The 20,552-nt window shown below is 43.9% G+C and overlaps 1 protein-coding gene across 5 annotated transcripts; it reads left to right on the plus strand.

The window, feature by feature from the left end:
* The first annotated feature begins 6,605 nt into the window (after nucleotides 1-6,605).
* LOC115102216 (targeting protein for Xklp2-like) lies at nucleotides 6,606-17,769 on the plus strand. 5 transcript variants are annotated; one of them, XM_029621896.2, is made up of 17 exons: nucleotides 6,606-6,783; nucleotides 7,115-7,237; nucleotides 7,895-8,035; nucleotides 8,134-8,269; nucleotides 10,143-10,229; nucleotides 10,352-10,393; nucleotides 10,679-10,783; nucleotides 11,081-11,190; nucleotides 11,871-12,016; nucleotides 12,158-12,326; nucleotides 12,456-12,594; nucleotides 12,922-13,141; nucleotides 13,349-13,615; nucleotides 14,971-15,117; nucleotides 15,323-15,434; nucleotides 15,892-16,079; nucleotides 16,750-17,769. In XM_029621896.2, exons 1-17 carry the CDS (start codon nucleotides 6,621-6,623, stop codon nucleotides 16,858-16,860), a joined length of 2,406 nt encoding a protein of 801 aa, XP_029477756.2. In that variant the 5' UTR covers nucleotides 6,606-6,620; the 3' UTR covers nucleotides 16,861-17,769. The 5 variants fall into 5 exon arrangements, with proteins under 5 accessions (XP_029477756.2, XP_029477757.2, XP_029477758.2 ...); XM_029621897.2 differs by having other exon boundaries at nucleotides 15,913-16,079; XM_029621900.2 differs by having other exon boundaries at nucleotides 6,710-6,783; nucleotides 7,108-7,237.
* The last annotated feature ends 2,783 nt before the right edge of the window (nucleotides 17,770-20,552 follow it).

Raw genomic sequence — 20,552 nt, forward strand, 5'->3', positions numbered from 1 at the left:
TCCTCCCTGTAGGCCGTCTCGTCTTTGTTGGTAATCAAGCCTACTACTGTAGTGTCGTTTGCAAACTTGATGATTGAGTTGGAGGCGTGTATGGCCACTCAGTCATGGGTACCACCTGGGGGCGTCCCGTCAGAAAGTCCAGGACCCACTTGCACAGGGCGGGGTCGAGACCCAGGGTCTCGAGCTTAATGACGAGTTTGGAGGGTACTATGGTGTTAAATGCTGAGCTGTAGTCAATGAACAGCATTCTTACATAGGTATTCCTCTTGTCCAGATGGGTTAGGGCAGTGTGATTGCGATTGCATCATCTGTGGACCTATTGGAGTGGGTCTAGGGTGTCAGGTAGGGTGGAGGTGATATGATCTTTGACTAGTCTCTCAAAGCACTTCATGATGACGGAAGTGAGTGCTACGATAGTCGTTTAGCTCAGTTACCTTAGCTTTCTTGGGAACAGGAACAATGGTGGCCCTCTTGAAGCATGTGGGAACAGCAGACTGGGATAGGGATTGATTGAATATGTACGTAAACACACCAGCCAGCTGGTCCCGCGCATGCTCTGAGGACGTGGCTAGGGATGTCGTCTGGACCGGCAGCCTTGCGAGGGTTAACACGTTTAAATGTTTTACTCACATTGGCTGCAGTGAAAGAGAGCCTGCAGGTTTTGGTAGCGGCCCGTGTCGGTGGCACTGTATTGTCCTCAAAGCGAGCAAAGAAGTTGTTTAGTTTGTCTGGGAGCAAGACATCGGGGTCCGCGACGGGGCTGGTTTTCGTTTTGTAGTCCGTGAATGACTGTAGACCCTGCCACATACCTCTCGTGTCTGAGCCGTTGAATTGCGACTCTACTTTGTCTCTATACTAGAGGTCGACCGATTAATCAGAATGGCCGATTAATTAGGGCCGATTTCAAGTTTTCATAACAATCGGAAATCTGTATTTTTGGGCGACAATTTGCCAATTAAAAAAAAAATGTATACCTTTATTTAACTAGGCAAGTCAGTTAAGAACATTGAGAACACATTCTTATTTTCAATGACGGCCTAGGAACGGTGGGTTAACTGCCTTGTACAGGGGCAGAATGACAGATTTTCACCTTGTCAGCTCGGGGGATTCAATCTTGCAACCTTACAGTTAACTAGTCCAATGCAATAACGACCTGCCTCTCTCTCGTTGCACTCCACAAGGAGACTAACTGCCTGTTATGCAAATGCAGTAAGCCAAGGTAAGTTGCTAGCTAGCATTAAACTTATCTTATAAAAAATATCAATCATAATCACTAGTTAACTACACATGGTTGATGATATTACTAGATATTATCTAGCGTGTCCTGCGTTGCATATAATCTTACTGACCATACAAGTATCTAAGTATCTGACTGAGCGGTGGTAGGCAGAAGCAGGCATGTAAACATTCATTCAAACAGCACTTTCGTGCGTTTTGCCAGCAGCTCTTCGTTGTGCGTCAAGCATTGCGCTGTTTATGACTTCAAGCCTATCAACTCCCGAGATGAGGCTGGTGTAACCGAAGTGAAATGGCTGGCTAGTTAGCGTGCGCTAATAGGTTTCACACGTCACTCGCTCTGAGCCTGTGGTTGTTCCCCTTGCTCTGCATGGGTAATGCTGCTTCGATGGTGGCTGTTGTTGTGTTGCTGGTTCGAGCCCAGGGAGGAGCGAGGAGAGGGACGGAAGCTATACTGTTACACTGGCAATACTAAAGTGCCTATAAGAACATCCAATAGTCAAAGGTTAATGAAATACAAATGGTATAGAGGGAAATAGTCCTATAATTCCTATAATAACTACAACCTAAAACTTGTTACCTGGGAATATTGAAGACTCAAGTTAAAAGGAACCACCAGCTTTAATATGTTCTCGTGTTCTGAGCAAGGAACTGAAACGTTACATTTCTTACATAGCACATATTGCACTTTTACTTTCTTCTCCAACACTTTTTGTTTTTACATTATTTAAACCAAATTGAACATGTTTAATTATTTACTTGAGGCTAAATTGATTTTATTGATGTATTATATTAAATTAAAATAAGTGTTCATTCAGTATTGTTGTAATTGTCATTATTACAAATAATTACAAAATAAATAAAAATCGGCCGAATAATCAGTATCGGCTTTTTTGGTCCTCCGATAATTGGTATCTGCGTTGAAAAATCATAATCGGTTGACCTCTACTCTATACTGATGCTTAGCCTTGCAGAGGGAATAGCTACACTGTTTGTATTCGGTCATGTTTCCGGTCACCTTGCCCTGATTAAAAGCAGTGGTTCGAGCTTTCAGTTTTGCGCGAATGCTGCCATCAATCCACGGTTTCTGGTTTGGGAAGGTTTTAATGGTCGCGGTGGGTACAAGATCATCGATGCACTTGCTAATAAACTTGATCACCGAATCAGTGTATACATCAATGTTGTTGTTCGACGCTATCCGGAACATATCCCAGTCCACGTGATCGAAGCAATCTTGACGCGTGGAATCAGATTGGTCTGACCAGCATTGAACAGACCTGAGCATGGGTGTATCCTGTTTTAGTTTCTGTCGAGGGGGGGGGGGGGGGGATATACACGACTGTGATTATAATCGAAGAAAATTCTCTTGGTAGATAATGCAGTCTGCATTTGTTTGTAACAAATTCTAGGTCAGGTGAACAAAAGGACTTAAGTTCCTGTATGTTGTTATGATCACACCACGACTTGTTAATCATAAGGTATACACCCCCGCCCTTCTTCTTACCAGAGAGATGTTTGTTTTTGTCGCGCGATCAGTGAAGAAACCAGGTGCCTGTACCGACTCTGATAACGTATCCCAAGTGAGCCATGTTTCCGTGAAACAGAGAATGTTACAATCTCTGCTGTCTCTCTGGAAGGCAACCCATGTTCGGATTTTGCCTTCCTTGTTGTCAAAGAGACTGGACATTGGCGAGGAGTATAGTCGGGAGCGGTGGGCGATGTGCCCGTCTACGGAGCCTGACCAGAAAACCGCTCTGTCTGCCCCTTCTGCTGCGCCTTTGTTTTGGGTCGCCTGCTGGGATCCGATCCATTGTCCTCGGTGGTGGACCGAACAGAGGATCTGCTTCGGGAAAGTCGTATTCCTGGTCATAATTTTGGTAAATTGACATTGCTCTTATATCCAATAGTTCCTCCCGGCTGTATGTAAAAAGACTTAAGATTTCCTGGGGTAGCAGTGTAAGAAATAATACATGAAAAAAACAAAATACTGCATAGTTTCCTAAGAACGCTAAGCATAGATTAAGGACGATCCAATTTGTAGTGACCTCCAAAGATGGACAAGGATGTGGAAAATGAGGTCAGGCTGTGTACAGATTGTCAGAGTAACAGGAAGTCACCCCCCACCGTGCCATTACATCCATGGAAATTGCCAGGAAACCCATGGACACGACTACATGTGGACTACGCTGGATCCTTCCTAGGAAAAATATTCCTTGTGCTGATCAATTCTCATTCAAAGTGGATGAATGTTACCCCATGAGCACATCACCATCGCACGCTATGATTGAGAAGTTGAGATAAAGCTTCAGTGTCATGGGATTGCCTCAAATGTTGGTTAGCGACAATGCTACTTGTTTCACAAGCACACAAGTTTCATGAAGCAAAATGGAATTCAGCATGTAACGTCATCCCCTTTTCACCCATCTTCAAATGGATTAGCAGAACGTGCGGTTCAGAACTTAAAATCAAATCAAATCAAATATATTTATATAGCCCTTCTTACATCAGCTGATATTTCAAAGTGCTGTACAGAAACCCACCTGAAACCCCAAACAGCAAGCAATGAAGCACGATGGCTAGGAATGAAGCACGGTGGCTAGGAAAAACTCCCTAGAATGGCCAGAACCTAGGAAGAAACCTAGAGAGGAAGCAGGCTATGAGGGGTGGCCAGTCCTCTTCTGGCTGTGCCGGTTGGAGATTATAACATAACATGGCCAAGATGTTCAAATGTTCATAAATGACCAGCATGGTCAAATAATAATAATCACAGTAGTTGTCGAGGGTGCAACAAGTCAGCACCTCAGGAGTAAATGTCAGTTGGCTTTTCATAGCCGATCATTTAGAGTATCCCTACCGCTCCTGCTGTCTCTAGAGAGTTGAAAACAGCAGGTCTGGGACAGGTAGCACCTCCGGTGAACAGGTCAGGGTTCCATAGCCGCAGGTAGAACAGTTGAAATTGGAGCAGCAGCACGGCCAGGTGGACTGGGGACAGCAAGTAGTCATCATGCCAGGTAGTCCTGAGGCATGGTCCTAGGGCTCAGGTCCTCCGAGAGAGAGAAAGAGAGAATTAGAGAGAGCATACTTAGACAGGAACCCATACAGGAAGGTCACGTCAGTGACTCAACCCACTCAAGTGACGCACCACTCCTAGGGACGGCATGGAAGAGCACCAGTAAGCCAGTGACTCAGCCCCTGTAATACGGTTAGAGGCAGAGAATCCCAGTGGAGAGAGGGGAACCGGCCAGGCAGAGACAGCAAGGGCAGTTCGTTGCTCCAGAGCCTTTCCGTTCACCTTTACACTCCTGGGCCAGACTACACTCAATCATAGGACCTACTGAAGAGATGAGTCTTCAATAAAGACTTAAAGGTTGAGACCGAGTCTGCGTCTCTCACATGGGTAGGCAGACAATTCCATCAAAATTGAGCTCTATAGGAGAAAGCCCTTCCTCCAGCTGTTTGCTTAGAAATTCTAGGGACAATTAGGAGGCCTGCATCTTGTGACCATAGCATATGTGTAGGTATGTACGGCAGGACCAAATCGGAAAGATAGGTAGGAGCAAGCCCATGCAATGCTTTGTAGGTTAGCAGTAAAACCTTGAAATCCGCCATGGCCTTAACAGGAAGCCAGTGTAGGGAGGCTAGCACTGGAGTAATATGATAAATGTTTTTTGTTCTAGTCAGGAGAGTGGCAGTGGTGTGGATAGGGGGGGGGGGGCAATGCAAATAGTCTGGGTAGCCATTTGACTAGATTTTCAGGAGTTTTATGGTTTGGGGGTAGAAGCTGTTTAGAAACCTCTTGGACCTAGACTCGGCACTCCGGTACCGCTTGCCGTGCGGTAACAGAGGGAACAGGCTGTGACTAGGGTAGCTGGAGACTTTACCATTTTTAGGGCCTTCCTCTGACACCTCCTGGTATAGAGGTATTGGATGGCAGGAAGCTTGGCCCCGGTGATGTACTGGTCAGTTCGCACTACCCTCTGTAGTGCCTTGCGGTCGGAGGCCGAGCAGTTGCCATACCAGGCAGTGATGCAATCAGTCAGGATGCTCTCGATGGTGCAGAAGTAGAACCTTTTGAGGATCTGAGGACATATGCCAAATCTTTTCAGTCTCCTGAGGGGGAATAGGTTTTGTCGTGCCCGCTTCACGACTGTCTTGGTGTGCTTGGACCATGTTAGTTTGTTGGTGATGTGGACATCAAGGAACTTGAAGCTCTCAACCTGCTCCACTGAAGCTCAGTCGATGAGAATGGGGGCGTGCTAGGTCCACGCAACTTATTATGTGACTTGTTAATCACATTTTTACTCCGGAACTTAATTAGGCTTGCCATAACAAAGAGGTTGAATACTAGTTTTTAAACCTCCAATATGTAATTTTTTGGGAGATCTGATCAAATTTACATAGAAATGTGTTTTATAGATATGTCATTCTCATTGAAAGTAAGTCTAAGGAATGGTCGATTTGTTCTATGCACACAATTTCTATACTTGCCGGTTTTAAGTTTAATTTTGGCATCTTTTACTTATGGGTTTTGTACACTAGCTTCAAACAATTTGAAAATACAATATTTTTGGTAATGAAAAGATATTTCACAGACGTTTAGATGGCAATTCTCCACACTATACTTGCTTGTTTTGTCACATACACTGAAATTAGGCAAACTATTTGAATTTTAGCAATCAAGAAATGGCGGAGAGATTTCTTCATAGTGAATCTTTAATTAATTAGTTTAAAAAAATCTAAAAACCGAATTCCACTTTGACGTTATGGGTTATTGTGTGAAGGCAAGTGACAAAAAAAATGCTGAATGCTGAATTGAATGTCATTGACAAATAGAAAGGTGTCAATGTTTTTCTTCTTTTTTACAAACATCCTTTCTGAATTTTAAAGTAATCCAATAAGTAATCATCTACTTTTTCAAACGTATCTGTAATCTGATTACAATATTTGTGCTTACATTTGTGATTACAGTATTTTAAAAATCAGATGTAGAGGTTATTCCCCAAACCTGGTCACTCTCTGGATAAGAGTGTCTCCTAAATGAGCAAAATATAACTAAATGAAAAAGGATAGAATGTGGGTAGAGAAAAAAACTAAACAATACGGCCAGAGATGGATTGTTTTAAAGTTTGGGGCGGCAGGTAGCCTAGTGGTTAAAGCGTTGGACAAGTAACCGAAAGTTTGAAGAATCGAATCTCCGAGCTGACAAGGTGAAAATCTGTCGTTCTGCCCCTGAACAAGGCAGTTAACCCACTGTTCCTAAACCGTCTTTGAAAATAAGAATTTGTTCTTAACTAACTTGCCTTGTTAAATAAATACAAAAGTTACAGAAACTCCTCACGTGACAGGAAATATAACTTGAGTGTGACGTAGACAACCGGAAGCCAATGGAAAACCGATTGATCTGGACGAGGCTGTTGATTGGCTGGTTTAAATGGCGTGAAACTTTAAACGGTTACGCCAACCCTCATTTGTTATTTTGCGCTCGCGACGTTGCAGTTCAGCTGACTGCTCACTCGATTTCCATTACGCGTTGGTTGTTTTTAAGAGGTACGTTATAGTATTTTGTATTTGAATGGACATCTCTTTTGTATCTAATTTACCCAGAGAATTTTGATCAACAGTAAACTTACAATAGCTAGGCAACGTTACCTGGTCGACTAATGCTAACTAACATTACTTTTCATAGCTAACTTCAATACACAATTTCTGGTGTTAATTTGGATTTTATATAGCTCTCGCGTGTTTACTGTAATGTGTATTTTGTCGCTACGCAGTTAAATGTGTTTGTGAATGAATAACCTAAGCTAACTAACTTTGATAGCCCCATTTGATAACTCACAACATGCATCTAATCTGCTTGTTTATGTGGAGACAATAGGTGCGGTGATGGATGCTGAGATGGCGCAGAGTGAATCGGCTAGTCACTACGAATTCGATGCACCGTCACATGTCATTGATTTCCAAGCATTGGATACGGAGGACCACGCCGATATTTGGTTTGGTAAGATGGTTAGCAACCTGTGCTTGTGAACAATATTTTGAATGTCATTTAATTCTACATGGGCCTCAAGTAGAATTCAATGAAATTAAAAATGTGAGGGCACAAGTGATCGTTTGGCTCAGGAACGTTTCTTCTAACGACTTCAAGTCGAAGTTGAATAAAATTATATTTGCACTTTACCTGTTTTGCGTGTGTTTGGTCCTTTTTCAGGTAGGAATGAGACAATTAGCACATGATTAAAATGCATGCAGGAGATTCACTCATGGGTGTAGAGCTCCTGCACATGCTTCAGGTGATCGCAGTCTTAATGACCTACCAGGCTTTGAAACGGTTATGTGATTGCACTTTCTGGTGGAAATATGGTCTCACAATCCTACCTGCAGAAGGACCAACTGCAAGGACTTCAGTCAATTAAGTTAACCAATTTATCCAATATACTGGCTTGTAGAGGTCTTGAGAGAGAACTTTAGCTGACTGAATGCAATTCAACTTCAGGTCTCCAGGCTAGTAAGAATGGTGCTTCCTGGGATGAATGCATGTATTTCAATGTTTGTCAGCATGCTCCAATGGGGGCCTGACTACATGCTCTTGAAGTGGCTAACTTGCCAAATTCTTGAATATCCACAATGTATTCCTTAATAATTTTTTGCTCTGCAGACCAATGTGCTGGTCAGGATGAGAGACTGTTTGGCCATCTTGCCACCCCAAACAGAAACAACATACCATTTGGTGCGACCCCCAAAGCACACTTGCCCAGGGCGATTGTCTCTCCCAGGGTGAAAGAGAACTCTGACTCGGGTTGGTACTTCAGACAGTTGTGATCTATCTAGGCCAGATACATTCACAAGTTGACTGACTATTGTGTGATGTGCTAATTACTCATGTTTCTACAATAGAAGCCCCAAGCACGTCCTCAGTACCCGCCACAGCAGGTGCTCAGAGCACGTACTCCAACATTGTCACATCCTGGGGAAATAGGCCAGCACCGGTAGCTGTCCCACCAAAGAAGGGACCGCCTGCCCGAACACGCAGGTATTTTGTTTCTAGAACACTTAGCTAACATCTTGTTTGAGAGTTCTGTGAGGCTCCACATGAGTTTTCACAAACCCATAGATCATTTATTGCAGCTTTCGTTCTGCTACATTTATGGGTGTTCAGAATATTTTGTTTATTGCAAAAGTTAAAAGGAAAGATCACAAGGATAAAAAGGTTTACTCTAATGTATTCTCTGTTCCGAAACAAGCTTCTGCCTGTTTAGCTGTAGACCAGTCCAGGAATAAATTAAGTTCTAGTTGTCTTTGACCGACAGTGAGGGGGGAAAGTATTTGATCCCCTGTTGATTTTGTACATTTGCCCACTGACAAATAATTTTAATGGTAGGTTTATTTGAACAGTGAGACAGAATAACAAAACAATTCCAGGAAACGCATGTCAAATGTTATAGATTGATTTGCATTTTAATGGGGGAAATATTTGACCCCTCTGCAAAACATGACTTAGTACTTGGTGGCAAAACCCTTGTTGGAAATCAGAGGTTTCCTGTGGTTGGCCACCAGGTTTTCACACATCTCAGGAGGTATTTTGTCCCACTCCTCTTTGCAGATCTTCTCTAAGTCATTGAGGTTTCGAGGCTGAAGTTTTGCAACTTGAACCTTCAGCTCCCTCCACAGATTTTCTATGGCATTACGGTCTGGAGACTGGCTAGGCCACTCCAGGACCTTAATGTGCTTCTTCTTGAGCCACTCCTTTGTTGCCTTGGCTGTGTGTTTTGGGTCATTGTCATGCTGGAATACCCATCCACGACCCATTTTCAATGCCCTTGCTAAGGGAATGAGGTTCTCACCCAAGATTTGACGGTACATGGCCCCGTCCATCGTCCCTTTGATGCGGTGAAGTTGTCCTGTCCCCTTAGCAGAAAAACATCTCCAAAGCAGAATGTTTCCATCTCCATATTTGACCGTGGGGATGGTGTTCTTGGGGCCACAGGCATCATGCCGACTCCTCAACACGTTGAGTTGATGCCGAAGAGCTCCATTTTGGTCTCATCTGACGACAACACTTTCACCCAGTTGTCCTCTGAATCATTCAGATGTTCATTGGCAAACTTCAGATGGGAATGTATATATGCTTTCTTGAGCAGGGGGACCTTGCGGGGGCTGCAGGATTTCAGTCCTTCACAGTGTAGTCACCAAGAAAACAATTGGTAACACACTATGTATGGTCCCAGCTGCCTTGAGATCATTGACAAGATCCTCCCGTGTAGTTCTGGGCTGATTCCTCACCGTTCTCATGATCATTGCAACTCCATGAGGTGAGAGCTTGCATGGAGCCCCAGGCCGAGGGAGATTGACAGTTCTTTTGTGTTTCTTCCATTTGTGAATAATCTCACCAACTGTTGTCACCTTCTCACCAAACTGCTTAGCGATGGTTTTGTAGCCCATTTCAGCCTTGTGTAGGTCTACAATCTTGTCTCTGACATCCTTTGAGAGCTCTTTGGTCTTGGCCATGGTGGAGAGTTTGGAATCTTGATTGCTTCTGTGGACAGTTTTCTTTTATGCAGGTAACAAACTGAGATTAGGAGCACTCCCTTTAAGAGTGTGCTCCTAATCTCAGCTTGTTACCTGTATAAAAGACACATGGGAGCCATAAATCTTTTTGATTGAGAGGGGGTCATACTTATTTCCCTCATTAAAATGCAAATCAATTTATAAAATTTGACAGGTGTTTTTCTGGATTTTTTTTATTTTCTCTCACTTTTCAAATAAACCTACCATTAAAATTATAGACTGATCATTTCTTTGTCCGTGGGCAGATGGATCAAATACTTTTTCCCTCACTGTAACTAGTCAGCATTACACCAACCAACTGTATGCTTCCAAGTGGCAATCCTGTTTCTTCACTGAAGGGTGTTAAAACGCAAAGATGCAGCCAGCAATGAGGAAGGACAGCACACGGCCCCTGAAGCCGCACCACCTGTTAAGAAGCTGAAAAGGTCTGTAAACATTTGCACTATCCTGCCACCTGTCTATTGGTATCATGAGCAACTTTGTGCCGAGGATTATTAAATCCAGCCCTGGATGTAATCATGGTAGTCATCAGTCTAACTGTTTACAGCTCAAACCCAACTGCTGTAAGAACCTTTCGCCCACGTCGAAGGTAAACAACTGGAGGGTCTTCCCCCTTTCCACCATGGTGAAAATGTTTGGGGGGGGCTATTTCGGCATGGTCGAAACTCTTCATTTTTGGGATTGGAATTATAAACAAACATTGGCTGTTGGTCAATAGTGACTGTGCCAATGTATTGCTTTTTCACATGCAGATAGAGTTTTGTCCCCTTTGCATGGAATACGCTTTTAGTGTAAGGACTGTTTAATAATTAACCTTGACCAATTGTCTTGTGGAGAAAAGTAACCCGACTGTCTTGGTTTGTCCGTTTCCCAGGAGCTTATTACTACCCCCCAGACGCAGTGGTGGTGTCCGTTCTAGTGTGCGACTCAACCCCAGAGCAGCCAACCAGGCCCGGCCCGCTGCTGCGAACACCACACAGTAAGGCATTCTATCTCTAATGGATTCAGCAATTAGCCAAGGAGGCTCCATGACCTGACATTGGTGCCGACAAGCCTGTTAGTCCTTTCGTCCATGGCTACGTTAAGGAATTTGAGTTTACATTTCCCTGGGCACATCCAACAGTGTTATAGCCCTAGCATTAACACCTTATGCAACTAACCAAGAGTTTGCACATATGGCTAGGACAAAAGCCTCCACAACCAGTAGTTCTCTAGGACCAGGATTGTAGAATACTGCCTTTGTAGGTTAATATCCTTAGATTGTGTGTTCACCCAGGCATAAGAGCTCTGAGCACCAGGAGATGGTGACCATCAAGACTCTTCAGAAGGAGGTGGCTGACAAGCGGAAGAGGAACATGGCCAGCTACAGGGCAGCCTTGGCAGGCAGTGAGTAACCCTTTCTTACTACGAGTGAAGCGTTGCAAGTCTTCCTGACTTAACCTCTCTGGGATAGGCGGGATGCTTGCGTCACACTTGGCCAGTAGCCAGGGAAAATGCAGAGCGCCAAATAAGACTTTAAAAATCTAACTTTCATTAAATCACACTTGTAAGACACCAAATTAAAGCTACACTTGTTGTGAATCCAGCCAACGTGTCAGATTTCAAAAAGGCTTTTCAGCAAAAGCATAAGATGCGATTTATCTGATGGCACAACAGTAAACAAAGAGTAGCCTATTTCAACCCTGCAGGTGCGACACAACTCATAAATAAAATATAAATCATGCTTTACCTTTGCAGAGCTTTTGTTGGCACTCCAATATATCCCATAAACACCACAAATGGTCCTTTTGTTCGATTAATTCCGTCGCAATATATCCAAAATGTCCATTTATTTGGCGGGTTTGATCCAGAAAAACACAGCTTCCAATTTGCATAATGTCACTACAAAACATCTCAAAAGTTACCTGTAAACTTTGCCAAAACATTTCAAACTACTTTTGGTAGGAACTGCAAACACACACCCTTAAGAATCTGGTTTCCCAATAAAGTCATTGAATAGACAGTGAAAATGCTGCCCCCTATCCCGACGAAGTTGTTATTAAGAGGGATTTCATCTTGTCATTCAGGTCAGCTCCCTAAGAAGCTGGCTCTGGCCACCACCGTACCCAAAGAGTTCAACTTCAGCACAGATGGACGCGTCAAGGCGGGCACTGCATCAACCCACAGGGAGGTGGACTTCACTGCTCAGCTCCGCAAGCACCCGTCCTCCCCCGTAAGTAGCTAGCCTTCTGTTTGGCCACATGGCTGTTAAAAGGATGGTTCACACAAGCAAATACCTAGGTTGTTAATTAACCAGACATATTTTGGATTATTTTTTTATTTTAATTAATCTCCTGAATTATTTCCTTTTCAGACCAAGGCGCCAAAGGGTGCCACTGTTCCCAAGCCCTTCAACCTGTCCACTGGCAGCAAGAAGGTGGAGGACCCTGTCCCCTTCATGCCCATGGCCCAACAGATCGAGCTTTTCCAGAAACGGACTCCGACCCGCTACCACCTTCGTAGTCGACAGAGCCAAGCGAGGGGTGCGTATGGTAGCTTTGGCATTGTTGTACATTACAGATGAGTGGCTTTCACATAGCATGGCTGGGATTCATGAGAAGTGTGATGTTGGAGGGGGGTGGCAACAAATTACAATCTATCATCTCCTTCAGGCCCGTCGCCTGTGAAGAGTGAGCAGCTTAAGATCACCCACCCTCACACCCCTCACCTGATGACCCGACAGAGGAGCCGTCCCACTGCGGTCAAGAGCAGCGCTGAACTGGAGGCCGAGGAGCTCCAGAAACTCCAACAGTGAATCCACACTTATGGCTTCTTCACACTCTATCCTTCTACCCTCTGCATAGTAGTTATTAGACTGTTGGGTTACTTGTACCTGTGTACTCCCAATGAGACTTGAACAAAGCCAAAATGTTTACTGGTGCTCCAGCTCATCCACAGTCACACAACCTTCAGCTTGAGGCCTGTTCAGAAGGACAGAACTTTCAGATAGTAATACATTGTGTAGAACCAATATGATTGTTCGACCAGGGAATTGTCTCTACTTATTCTATTGCTATTTGCAATGTTCAGAACACTGTCATTTAGTAAATTAATCCACCCCTGTCCTGTATATTCCAGGTTTAAGTTCAAGGCCCTGGGGCTGAACAGGAAGATCCTGGAGGGGGCACTGAACCCCAAGAAGCCTACTGTGAAGGAGTCCACGCACCCAGAGGTATTCCATATGCACATGGACAAGAGACTTGCGGAGCGGCAAGCCAGCAAGAAGCCAGATGAGCCTGAGGAGCAGCACACCTTCCACTCCCGCCCGCTGCCTGTCAGGATCCTAGAGGAGGTGGTGGTGAGTGCTACACGACCAACATGTTTTTACTGGATTGTCATGACTTTATACACTGGATTTGTTGTACAGTTTGTTTCATGTCTGCTCTTTAAGCAAGTGAGAACTGAAGAAGGGCACCCAGGCTAGTAGTATCACTGGTGTAACACTGACTGTATAAGATGTGTTGGCTCCGTTATTAATGGTCTACCCACACCTTTTGGTTCACAGGGTGTCCCGGAAAAGAAGGTGCAGTGTCCCACTGTTCCAGAGTCCCCTGCATGGGCCCTGAAGAGGAAGTGCATGGACAGAAAAGTGGAGGAGGTGAAACCCCCAGCCCCGCTCAAGGCCCATGCTGTGCCCCACTTTGGCCTGCCCTTTCTGCCTAAGCTCCAGGACAAGACCCAGGTGGAGGTGTGCCCCTTCTCCTTTGAAGAGCGGGAGCGCGAGAGGCTGGTCCTGAAAGAGAAGAGGCTGGAGGAGCTGAGGCACGAAGAGGTAGCCCCATTAACCTGTTACTCCTACCCCCTACTTTTTCGAACATTTTGTTAGAAATCGCGCAACATTTCCGCGCCCTGCTACTCATGCCAGGAATATAGTATATGCATATGATTAGTATGTGTGGGTAGAAAACACTCAGACGTTTATAAAACTGGTTAAATCACGGCTGTGACTATAACAGAACGTGTGTTTCATCAAAGTGCAGGAAAATCTGATCACTGAAAATGGAAAAATATATCCATGCGCCACTTCAACCCATTGATAAAGGTGAACCACATTAAATGGGGCCGAGGTTGCAATACCTACAGCTTCCACACGACGTCAACAGTCTTGTCATTTGCCTACGTTTTGATTCTTGGTCAAACGGACGCAAGGCAGCGCCTTTCTTCCGGTCTCCGACCGGATATTTTGGTTGAGATTTACCCGGACATTATTTCCAGACGTACAGCTATATAATATACATCGCCTCGTGATCAATTTGATCGCTTATTAACGTTTACTAATACCTAAAGTTGCATTACAAAAGTATTTCGAAGTGTTTTGTGAAAGTTTATCGTCGACTTTTTTAATTTTAAAAAATGACGTTACGTTATAAAACGCTATTTTTTTTCCTTGATCATAGTCTTCATAGATCGATATCTAGGCTATATATGGACCGATTTAATCGAAAAAAAGACCCAATAGTGATTTTTATGGGACATCTAGGAGTGCCAACAAAGATGGTCAAAGGTAATGAATGTTTTATATTTTATTTGTGCATTTTGTGTAGCGCCGACTATGCTAATTATTTTGTTTACGTCCCCTGCGGGTCTTTTGGGGTGTTACATGCTATCAGATAATAGCTTCTCATGCTTTCGCCGAAAAGCATTTTAAAAATCTGACTTGTTGCCTGGATTCACAACGAGTGTAGCTTTAATTCACTACCCTGCATGTGTATTTTAATGAACGTTTGAGTTTTAACTAGTACTATTAGCATTTAGCGTTAGTGCATTTGCATTTCCAGATGTCTAGATGGGACGCCTGCGTGTCAGGTAGGAGCAAGCGGTTAACTGCCTTAAAATTGTTCAGATTTCTCCTCGCGTATCATTTGCCTTACATTCTATCAATATGGGTAGACCTGATGAATGATGCCACTAATGGCATTACAGATGCAGTTGCCTGTCATTAGATGGCGGTGAGAGGTCTATTTTTTAACTCTTTGTAAGACCTCTCAATCATTTGTTTGGGATAAAGAATCATAGCCTTTTGCTGCAAGTTGTAGAGCTAGGAAATGTTGTCCTAACTAGGTGTTGGTCTTGACAATGTAGCCTAAATGGTTGTCTGTTAATTATTTAATGTTCTTAACCCCTCAGGTGCCAACGTTCAAGGCCCAGCCACTGCCAGACTTCCATGCGGTGGTCCTGCCAGAGAAAAAGGTGGCTGAGCCCACCAAGCCTGAGCCCTTCAAGCTGCTCCTCGACGAGCGGGGAGCCGCCAAGAATGACCGCTGGGAGCAGATGGTAAGACAAACCTTTATTGAATTCATGACCTTCTGTTTGAAACGTCATGCTGTTGCTTTCATACTTTGACCGTATACAGTACAAGGAATAACTAATTGTTTGATTCTGGCACGAGTATGTCAGTCTTCATGCATGTTTACAACAAATAGTACAAAATCCTATTCCCTGCCCCCCCCATACAGTATTTCATCTGTTTTGTTCTCAGATGAAGGAGGAACAGAAGCACCAGGCAGAGGCAGCCACCTTCAAAGCTCGACCAAACACTGCAATTCACAAAGAGCCGTTCATGCCCAAGAAAGAGAACCGCTCAGTCCTGGGTACGTATGACCACAACTGCCTTGCGCACCTCCGCTTTCTGCACTATGGTGGCCATGGACAACCCTGGTCCTGAACCTGTTAGACTTCTTTATTCAACCCCTGAAATGTTTCCACCATTTTTTTTATTTAAGGGATTTCAACAATTTGTCACCCTGAGCAGTTCTGTTGGATCATTACCCATGTATCAGTTGAACTGGAGCATATTTCTTCCACCACTACGATTTAACTGTCTTGTTTTTCTTAAGTCTCTAATTGCTGGATCAGGGTTGCCTACTCCCTTACATGGGCTTTGTTTGGGAAACACTGAGCTTGGCTTCTGCACCCCTAACCCTTTTCTTTTTGCTTCCCACCTTTTCCTTTCCAATTTTTCTCCCACCTTTGAGAACACCTCACCACCCAAACCCTTTTCACCCCCACCCTCTTTCTATTCCAACCCCTTTTCCTTGGCACTCTTAGAAGACATTAATAATTCCGTAGTTCCAGAGGTCTTCCAGCTATCCACAGAGCGCCGTGCCAAGGAGCGGCTGGAGTTTGAGCGGGCGGTGAGCGAAAAGGAGGCGATGAGGGCTCGTGTGGAGGAGGTGCAGCGGATGGAGCTGGAGGAGTGCGAGAAGGAGAAAATGGCCAGGCTACGCCAAGAGCAGGTAACTACGAAAACCTTAGACCAGCCTCCCCCCCCCCCCCCCAAAAAAAAAGTTGGTTATGCACTTACAATTTTTATTTTAAACTTATTTAACTAGGCAAGTCAGGTAAAAACAAATTCTTATTTTCAATGATTGCCTAGGAAGAGTGGGTTAACTGCCTGTTCAGGGGCAGGACAACAGATTTTACCTTGTCAGCTCGGGGATTTGATCTTGCAACCTTCCGGTTACTAGTCCAACTTACAGTAAAATGGCTAATGGGAATCCAAACAGAAGGAAGAAATTGTTGCAGCGTGGTAACACTTGGTGTCCATAGACCATTTATAAACCAGAGCTATTGAAATGAATCTTTTTCTCTACCTGGGGTGCTGGCTTTTGTTCCAGCACACACTCCTGGGTATTATTCCTTGGGCACAAGCTAGGGTATAATCTAGGAGGGACTACCTGAACCTCTTCATGAAATGGTTCTGTTGCTAAATGTTTACCCTAATTAATACGTCTCTGGTGTCTGCTCCAGCACCAACACACCTGATACAATTAATTAATTCCCCTCTCGGCCCTTTGATATAGTTGAATTAGGTGTTAATGTTTGACTTGTTGGAACAGAAGCCCTGCTTGGACCTTGATGTAAACGGGTGCGTGGGTGTTTGAACTGCGTCTTAATGTCCCTCAGGTCCACAAAGCCCAGCCCATCAGACGCTATAAACTGCTGGAGCTGAAGAAGAGCGACGTCACACTCACTGTGCCCCAGTCCCCCAACTTTTCTGACCGTTTCCGCATGTAATGGCTGAAGGAAAGATTTTGTGTGTATATGTCTCTGTGCTCTGCCTTTTTAATTAGTTTGTAGCTGTACATTAACTGCGGTTGTGAATTTGTCCACTAGTGTTATACCTTGACTCGTCTGAATCCATTTTTCTCAACCTGTTCTTGTCTATACTTTCATCATCCTTGATTCAGAGAAGTACATTTGTCACGTTTTCAGTTGCAGGGTGTTTTTAACAAAAAAAAATAATCCCAAGAGCTGGTGAAATCCTACGTTTTGCCCTTAGTGAGGAGTTCCCTTGCCATTTTAGCTACCAGACATGCAGTTCCTATCCTCAGATGGAATGACACGTGGCCACGTAGTTCTACACAAGGCATTTCTCGCGTGATGTAAAATACATGCGTTGTAATCTTTCTGAATGTTCGCTTGCTTTTGGAGAACCGCCTGCAACTGAACATAATATACTTTTGTGCTCAATTTGGAAGTAATTTATTGTCAAGAACAAGTTTTGAAAATTTGCTTCTGACTCCTTTCTACTAGGCAAAGTGTAACGCTATTATGGGACAATTCACAAAGTGTTATTGTATAGCGAACTCATTCCCATCTTAATTGTACGTGGCCTGTACTTGTTTGTTCTGATTTACTGTCCAATTTCAATTATGTATAATAAAGGTTTTACTTTTAATGCTGTAAAGATTTAGTTCATACACCAGAATTGACATCCTTACTATCTTGTGAAGTAATATCTTCATACTAAACCAGATTTTAAAAAGCAATGTCATAGATTTTTTTTAATGAGTTACAGTTCATGAGCAAATCAGTCAAATGAAATGTATTCACAAGGTCCTTATCTATGGATTTCACATGACTGGGAATACAGATATGCATCTGGTCACAGATATACAGTGCATTAAAAGAAATGGGCCTCGATCTTGTCACGGTATTTTTGTTCGTTGACTGTTCCATCACTAATGCAATTGTGTCTAACTTATTCCTGCCCATACTATAACCCCACCTCCACCATGGGATGACGCCATAGACGTGCTCTGCGGTTGGGGCCGGTTGGACATACAGCCAACTTAATGACCGACTTGTAGAGAAATTAATATGAAAATAAATTGGCAGCGGGTCTAGTGGCCATTCCTGCAGTCAGTATGCCAATTGCATTCTTATGAGAGGTCTGGAATTGTGTTGTGGCAAAACTGCAGACATGTCATAAACGGATGCCGCTAGTAAGGGGCTAGAAGCGTCTAACAGGGTGAGTTACCGAGTGGCTAGGACAGACTAGCTCCATAGTATTGTGGAGGACTTCATTCTTCCTGCTGCTGCGGATATGGCTGGGGGGATGCCCAAAAAACTATAGACTGTTCATCAAACACTTTCATGACACTTTAGTGACATGGCAGGAGATGTTTTGAAACAATTACTGCTTCGCTTACAACCCAGTGAATTATAAGCGTTACAGCTAGATGAGTCGACGGACGTGGCCGGCCGGGCACCGCTCCTGGTATATGTCCGTTTATGTTTATAGGGGCGTCAATTAACCCTTGTATAGTATAAACATTCTGTATACACTCTTTGTCCTAAGGGTCAAAAATGACCTTTCACTAAACCCCTCAAAGCAGAGTAATTGAATTTTAAACCCCAAATCTAATTTGTATGAAGAAACAACCTGTCATTCATCAAACTTTGAATATCTGGGTTTAATCAGTGGACACCACTCGTTTATTACAACACACCTGTTTTCTTTAAATTAGAGGATTATTATTGTTAAAGGTACTGCATAGGTGTAAAAAAAAATTTGCAAGAGATAGCACTTGTATAGCCTAAGAAAGTAGCAGTCGTTTTGAAAGCATTTTATTGAAGGGAAACCAGTCTTGAACTTTGTTGCCAACATAGTGATATATACTGTACAATGAGGAATTCAACTACAAAATACTGGTCTTCTGTTATTTTAACCATTGCCCCCACCCACAAGCTGTATAAACGAGAATAAGATACAAAACAAAAACGTGAAGAACATAAATCAATCAACTCTAATTAGCACATGTAGGACAGTATGTACGTGTGCGTGCATGGACTTTGCAGATGTATTTCTGCAGCACACCGTATTTGTTTTACAGTCCTTTGGGGGTGAGAATTGGCATCTCCTCTTGCCTGCCCCAGCTGCAGAGTCTGCTGTGCGAGGGAGGCGCTCCCTTCTTTGAATGTGTGGGGTTACCAGTGCCGTGCCCAGCTGCTTCAGGAACACCCTCTTGTTCCTCTTATCAAGCATCCAGGTAGGGTTGGTCTTGTTCCATATCACAAAGGCATTGTATGAGGACACATCAATGACGTTATTGAAGATGACCAGGGGCCAGCGGGCAGTCATCCTCCTGCAGCTGTAAGTTCCAATCACCTTGTCCAGGTTGTCCACACCTCCTTTGTTGTGGTTGTAGTCCAGGATGATGGCTGGCTTCCTGTACTCACGATCACTGATCTCAGCCGTTTGTGCAGTGTGCTAAGGAAGACCACATTCTTGTTCCTCTTTGGGAGGTAAGAAACTAGATTGGTGGGGGTGAAGGCAAACTTTGATGAGAAGGTCTCTCCCCCTTGTTGCGAAGAGTGAAGGGGGAGCTCAGGCTTGTTCTTTCTAACTGTGCCAACCATGGTGATCTTTATCTTAAGGAGCTGCTGGCTGAGTTCATAAGAGGTGAAGAAATTGTCACAAGTGACATTGTGCCCCCTCAGTCCATCTGTCACATCAAGCACAACCTGCATCCACTGGTCGGCTTCCCTGTGTAGACATGCATCTTCCAAGTGTACCTGGATTGCGCGTCACAGGCCACCCATATCTTGATGCCATTCTTTGCTGGCTTGCTGGGCATATACCGCTGGAAAGGACAGTGACCTTTTGACAAAACAGATTACTATCAGTAATTAGTATCAGTGTTACAGAAAACAATCACATAAATCAATAATATTACAGCAATACATAATACAATGAACAATGACAATCACTTACACTACAGATGTAAAAATGTTCCTCTGAATGGAACCAGTTGCTCAGCCACTGTTACTTCAGGCCCAGGGTTGTAGAGGTATGGCAGACGCTCCACCCACTTCTCCCAGATCTCTCTTATGGCCGCCAGTTTATCTCACACGTCTTGCAGGTCTTGTCTCACAGTTATCAAATCGTAGCATTCTTGAGAAAGTGTGAAAGACTTTCAGTGGAATCGTGGCACAGAAAATCGCCCTTCCACTCGGCATCCCAGAGACTACATGTAGCCTTGCCTTGGGACCTATACAAACCCGCTAAGATTAGCAGCCCTATGTAGGGATGCAGGTCAATCTCATCCATCCTTTTCCAGTTGTCTCTATATTTACAGAAACCCTCCATATCTGTCATCTCCAGGATGATTTTTTTGATGGCTAGTGTGATGAACATGTAGAATGTTGAGGCGATGTCCTGGGCATGGGCAACTGCATGTCTTGTGGGCCCTAGGGTCATCTTTATGACATTTTGTGCTGCCATCCTGCCCTAGTTGTCATATGGTGACAAGGACATTTTGTTTTATTTTGTCTGTGAACTTGGGTCATGTGTGGGGTCATGGAGGGGAGGTGCTGCACATGCACAAGAAAGTTTTAGTTTTGTCTGAGTTCAATCAGTAGCACACATAATCTAAATTTCTCATTGTGCGTGTGTGTTTTTGTGGTGTGTAAATTATTTTATA

The sequence above is a fragment of the Oncorhynchus nerka genome, linkage group LG20 (assembly GCF_034236695.1).
Source record: "Oncorhynchus nerka isolate Pitt River linkage group LG20, Oner_Uvic_2.0, whole genome shotgun sequence".
Taxonomy (NCBI): Eukaryota; Metazoa; Chordata; class Actinopteri; order Salmoniformes; family Salmonidae; genus Oncorhynchus; species Oncorhynchus nerka.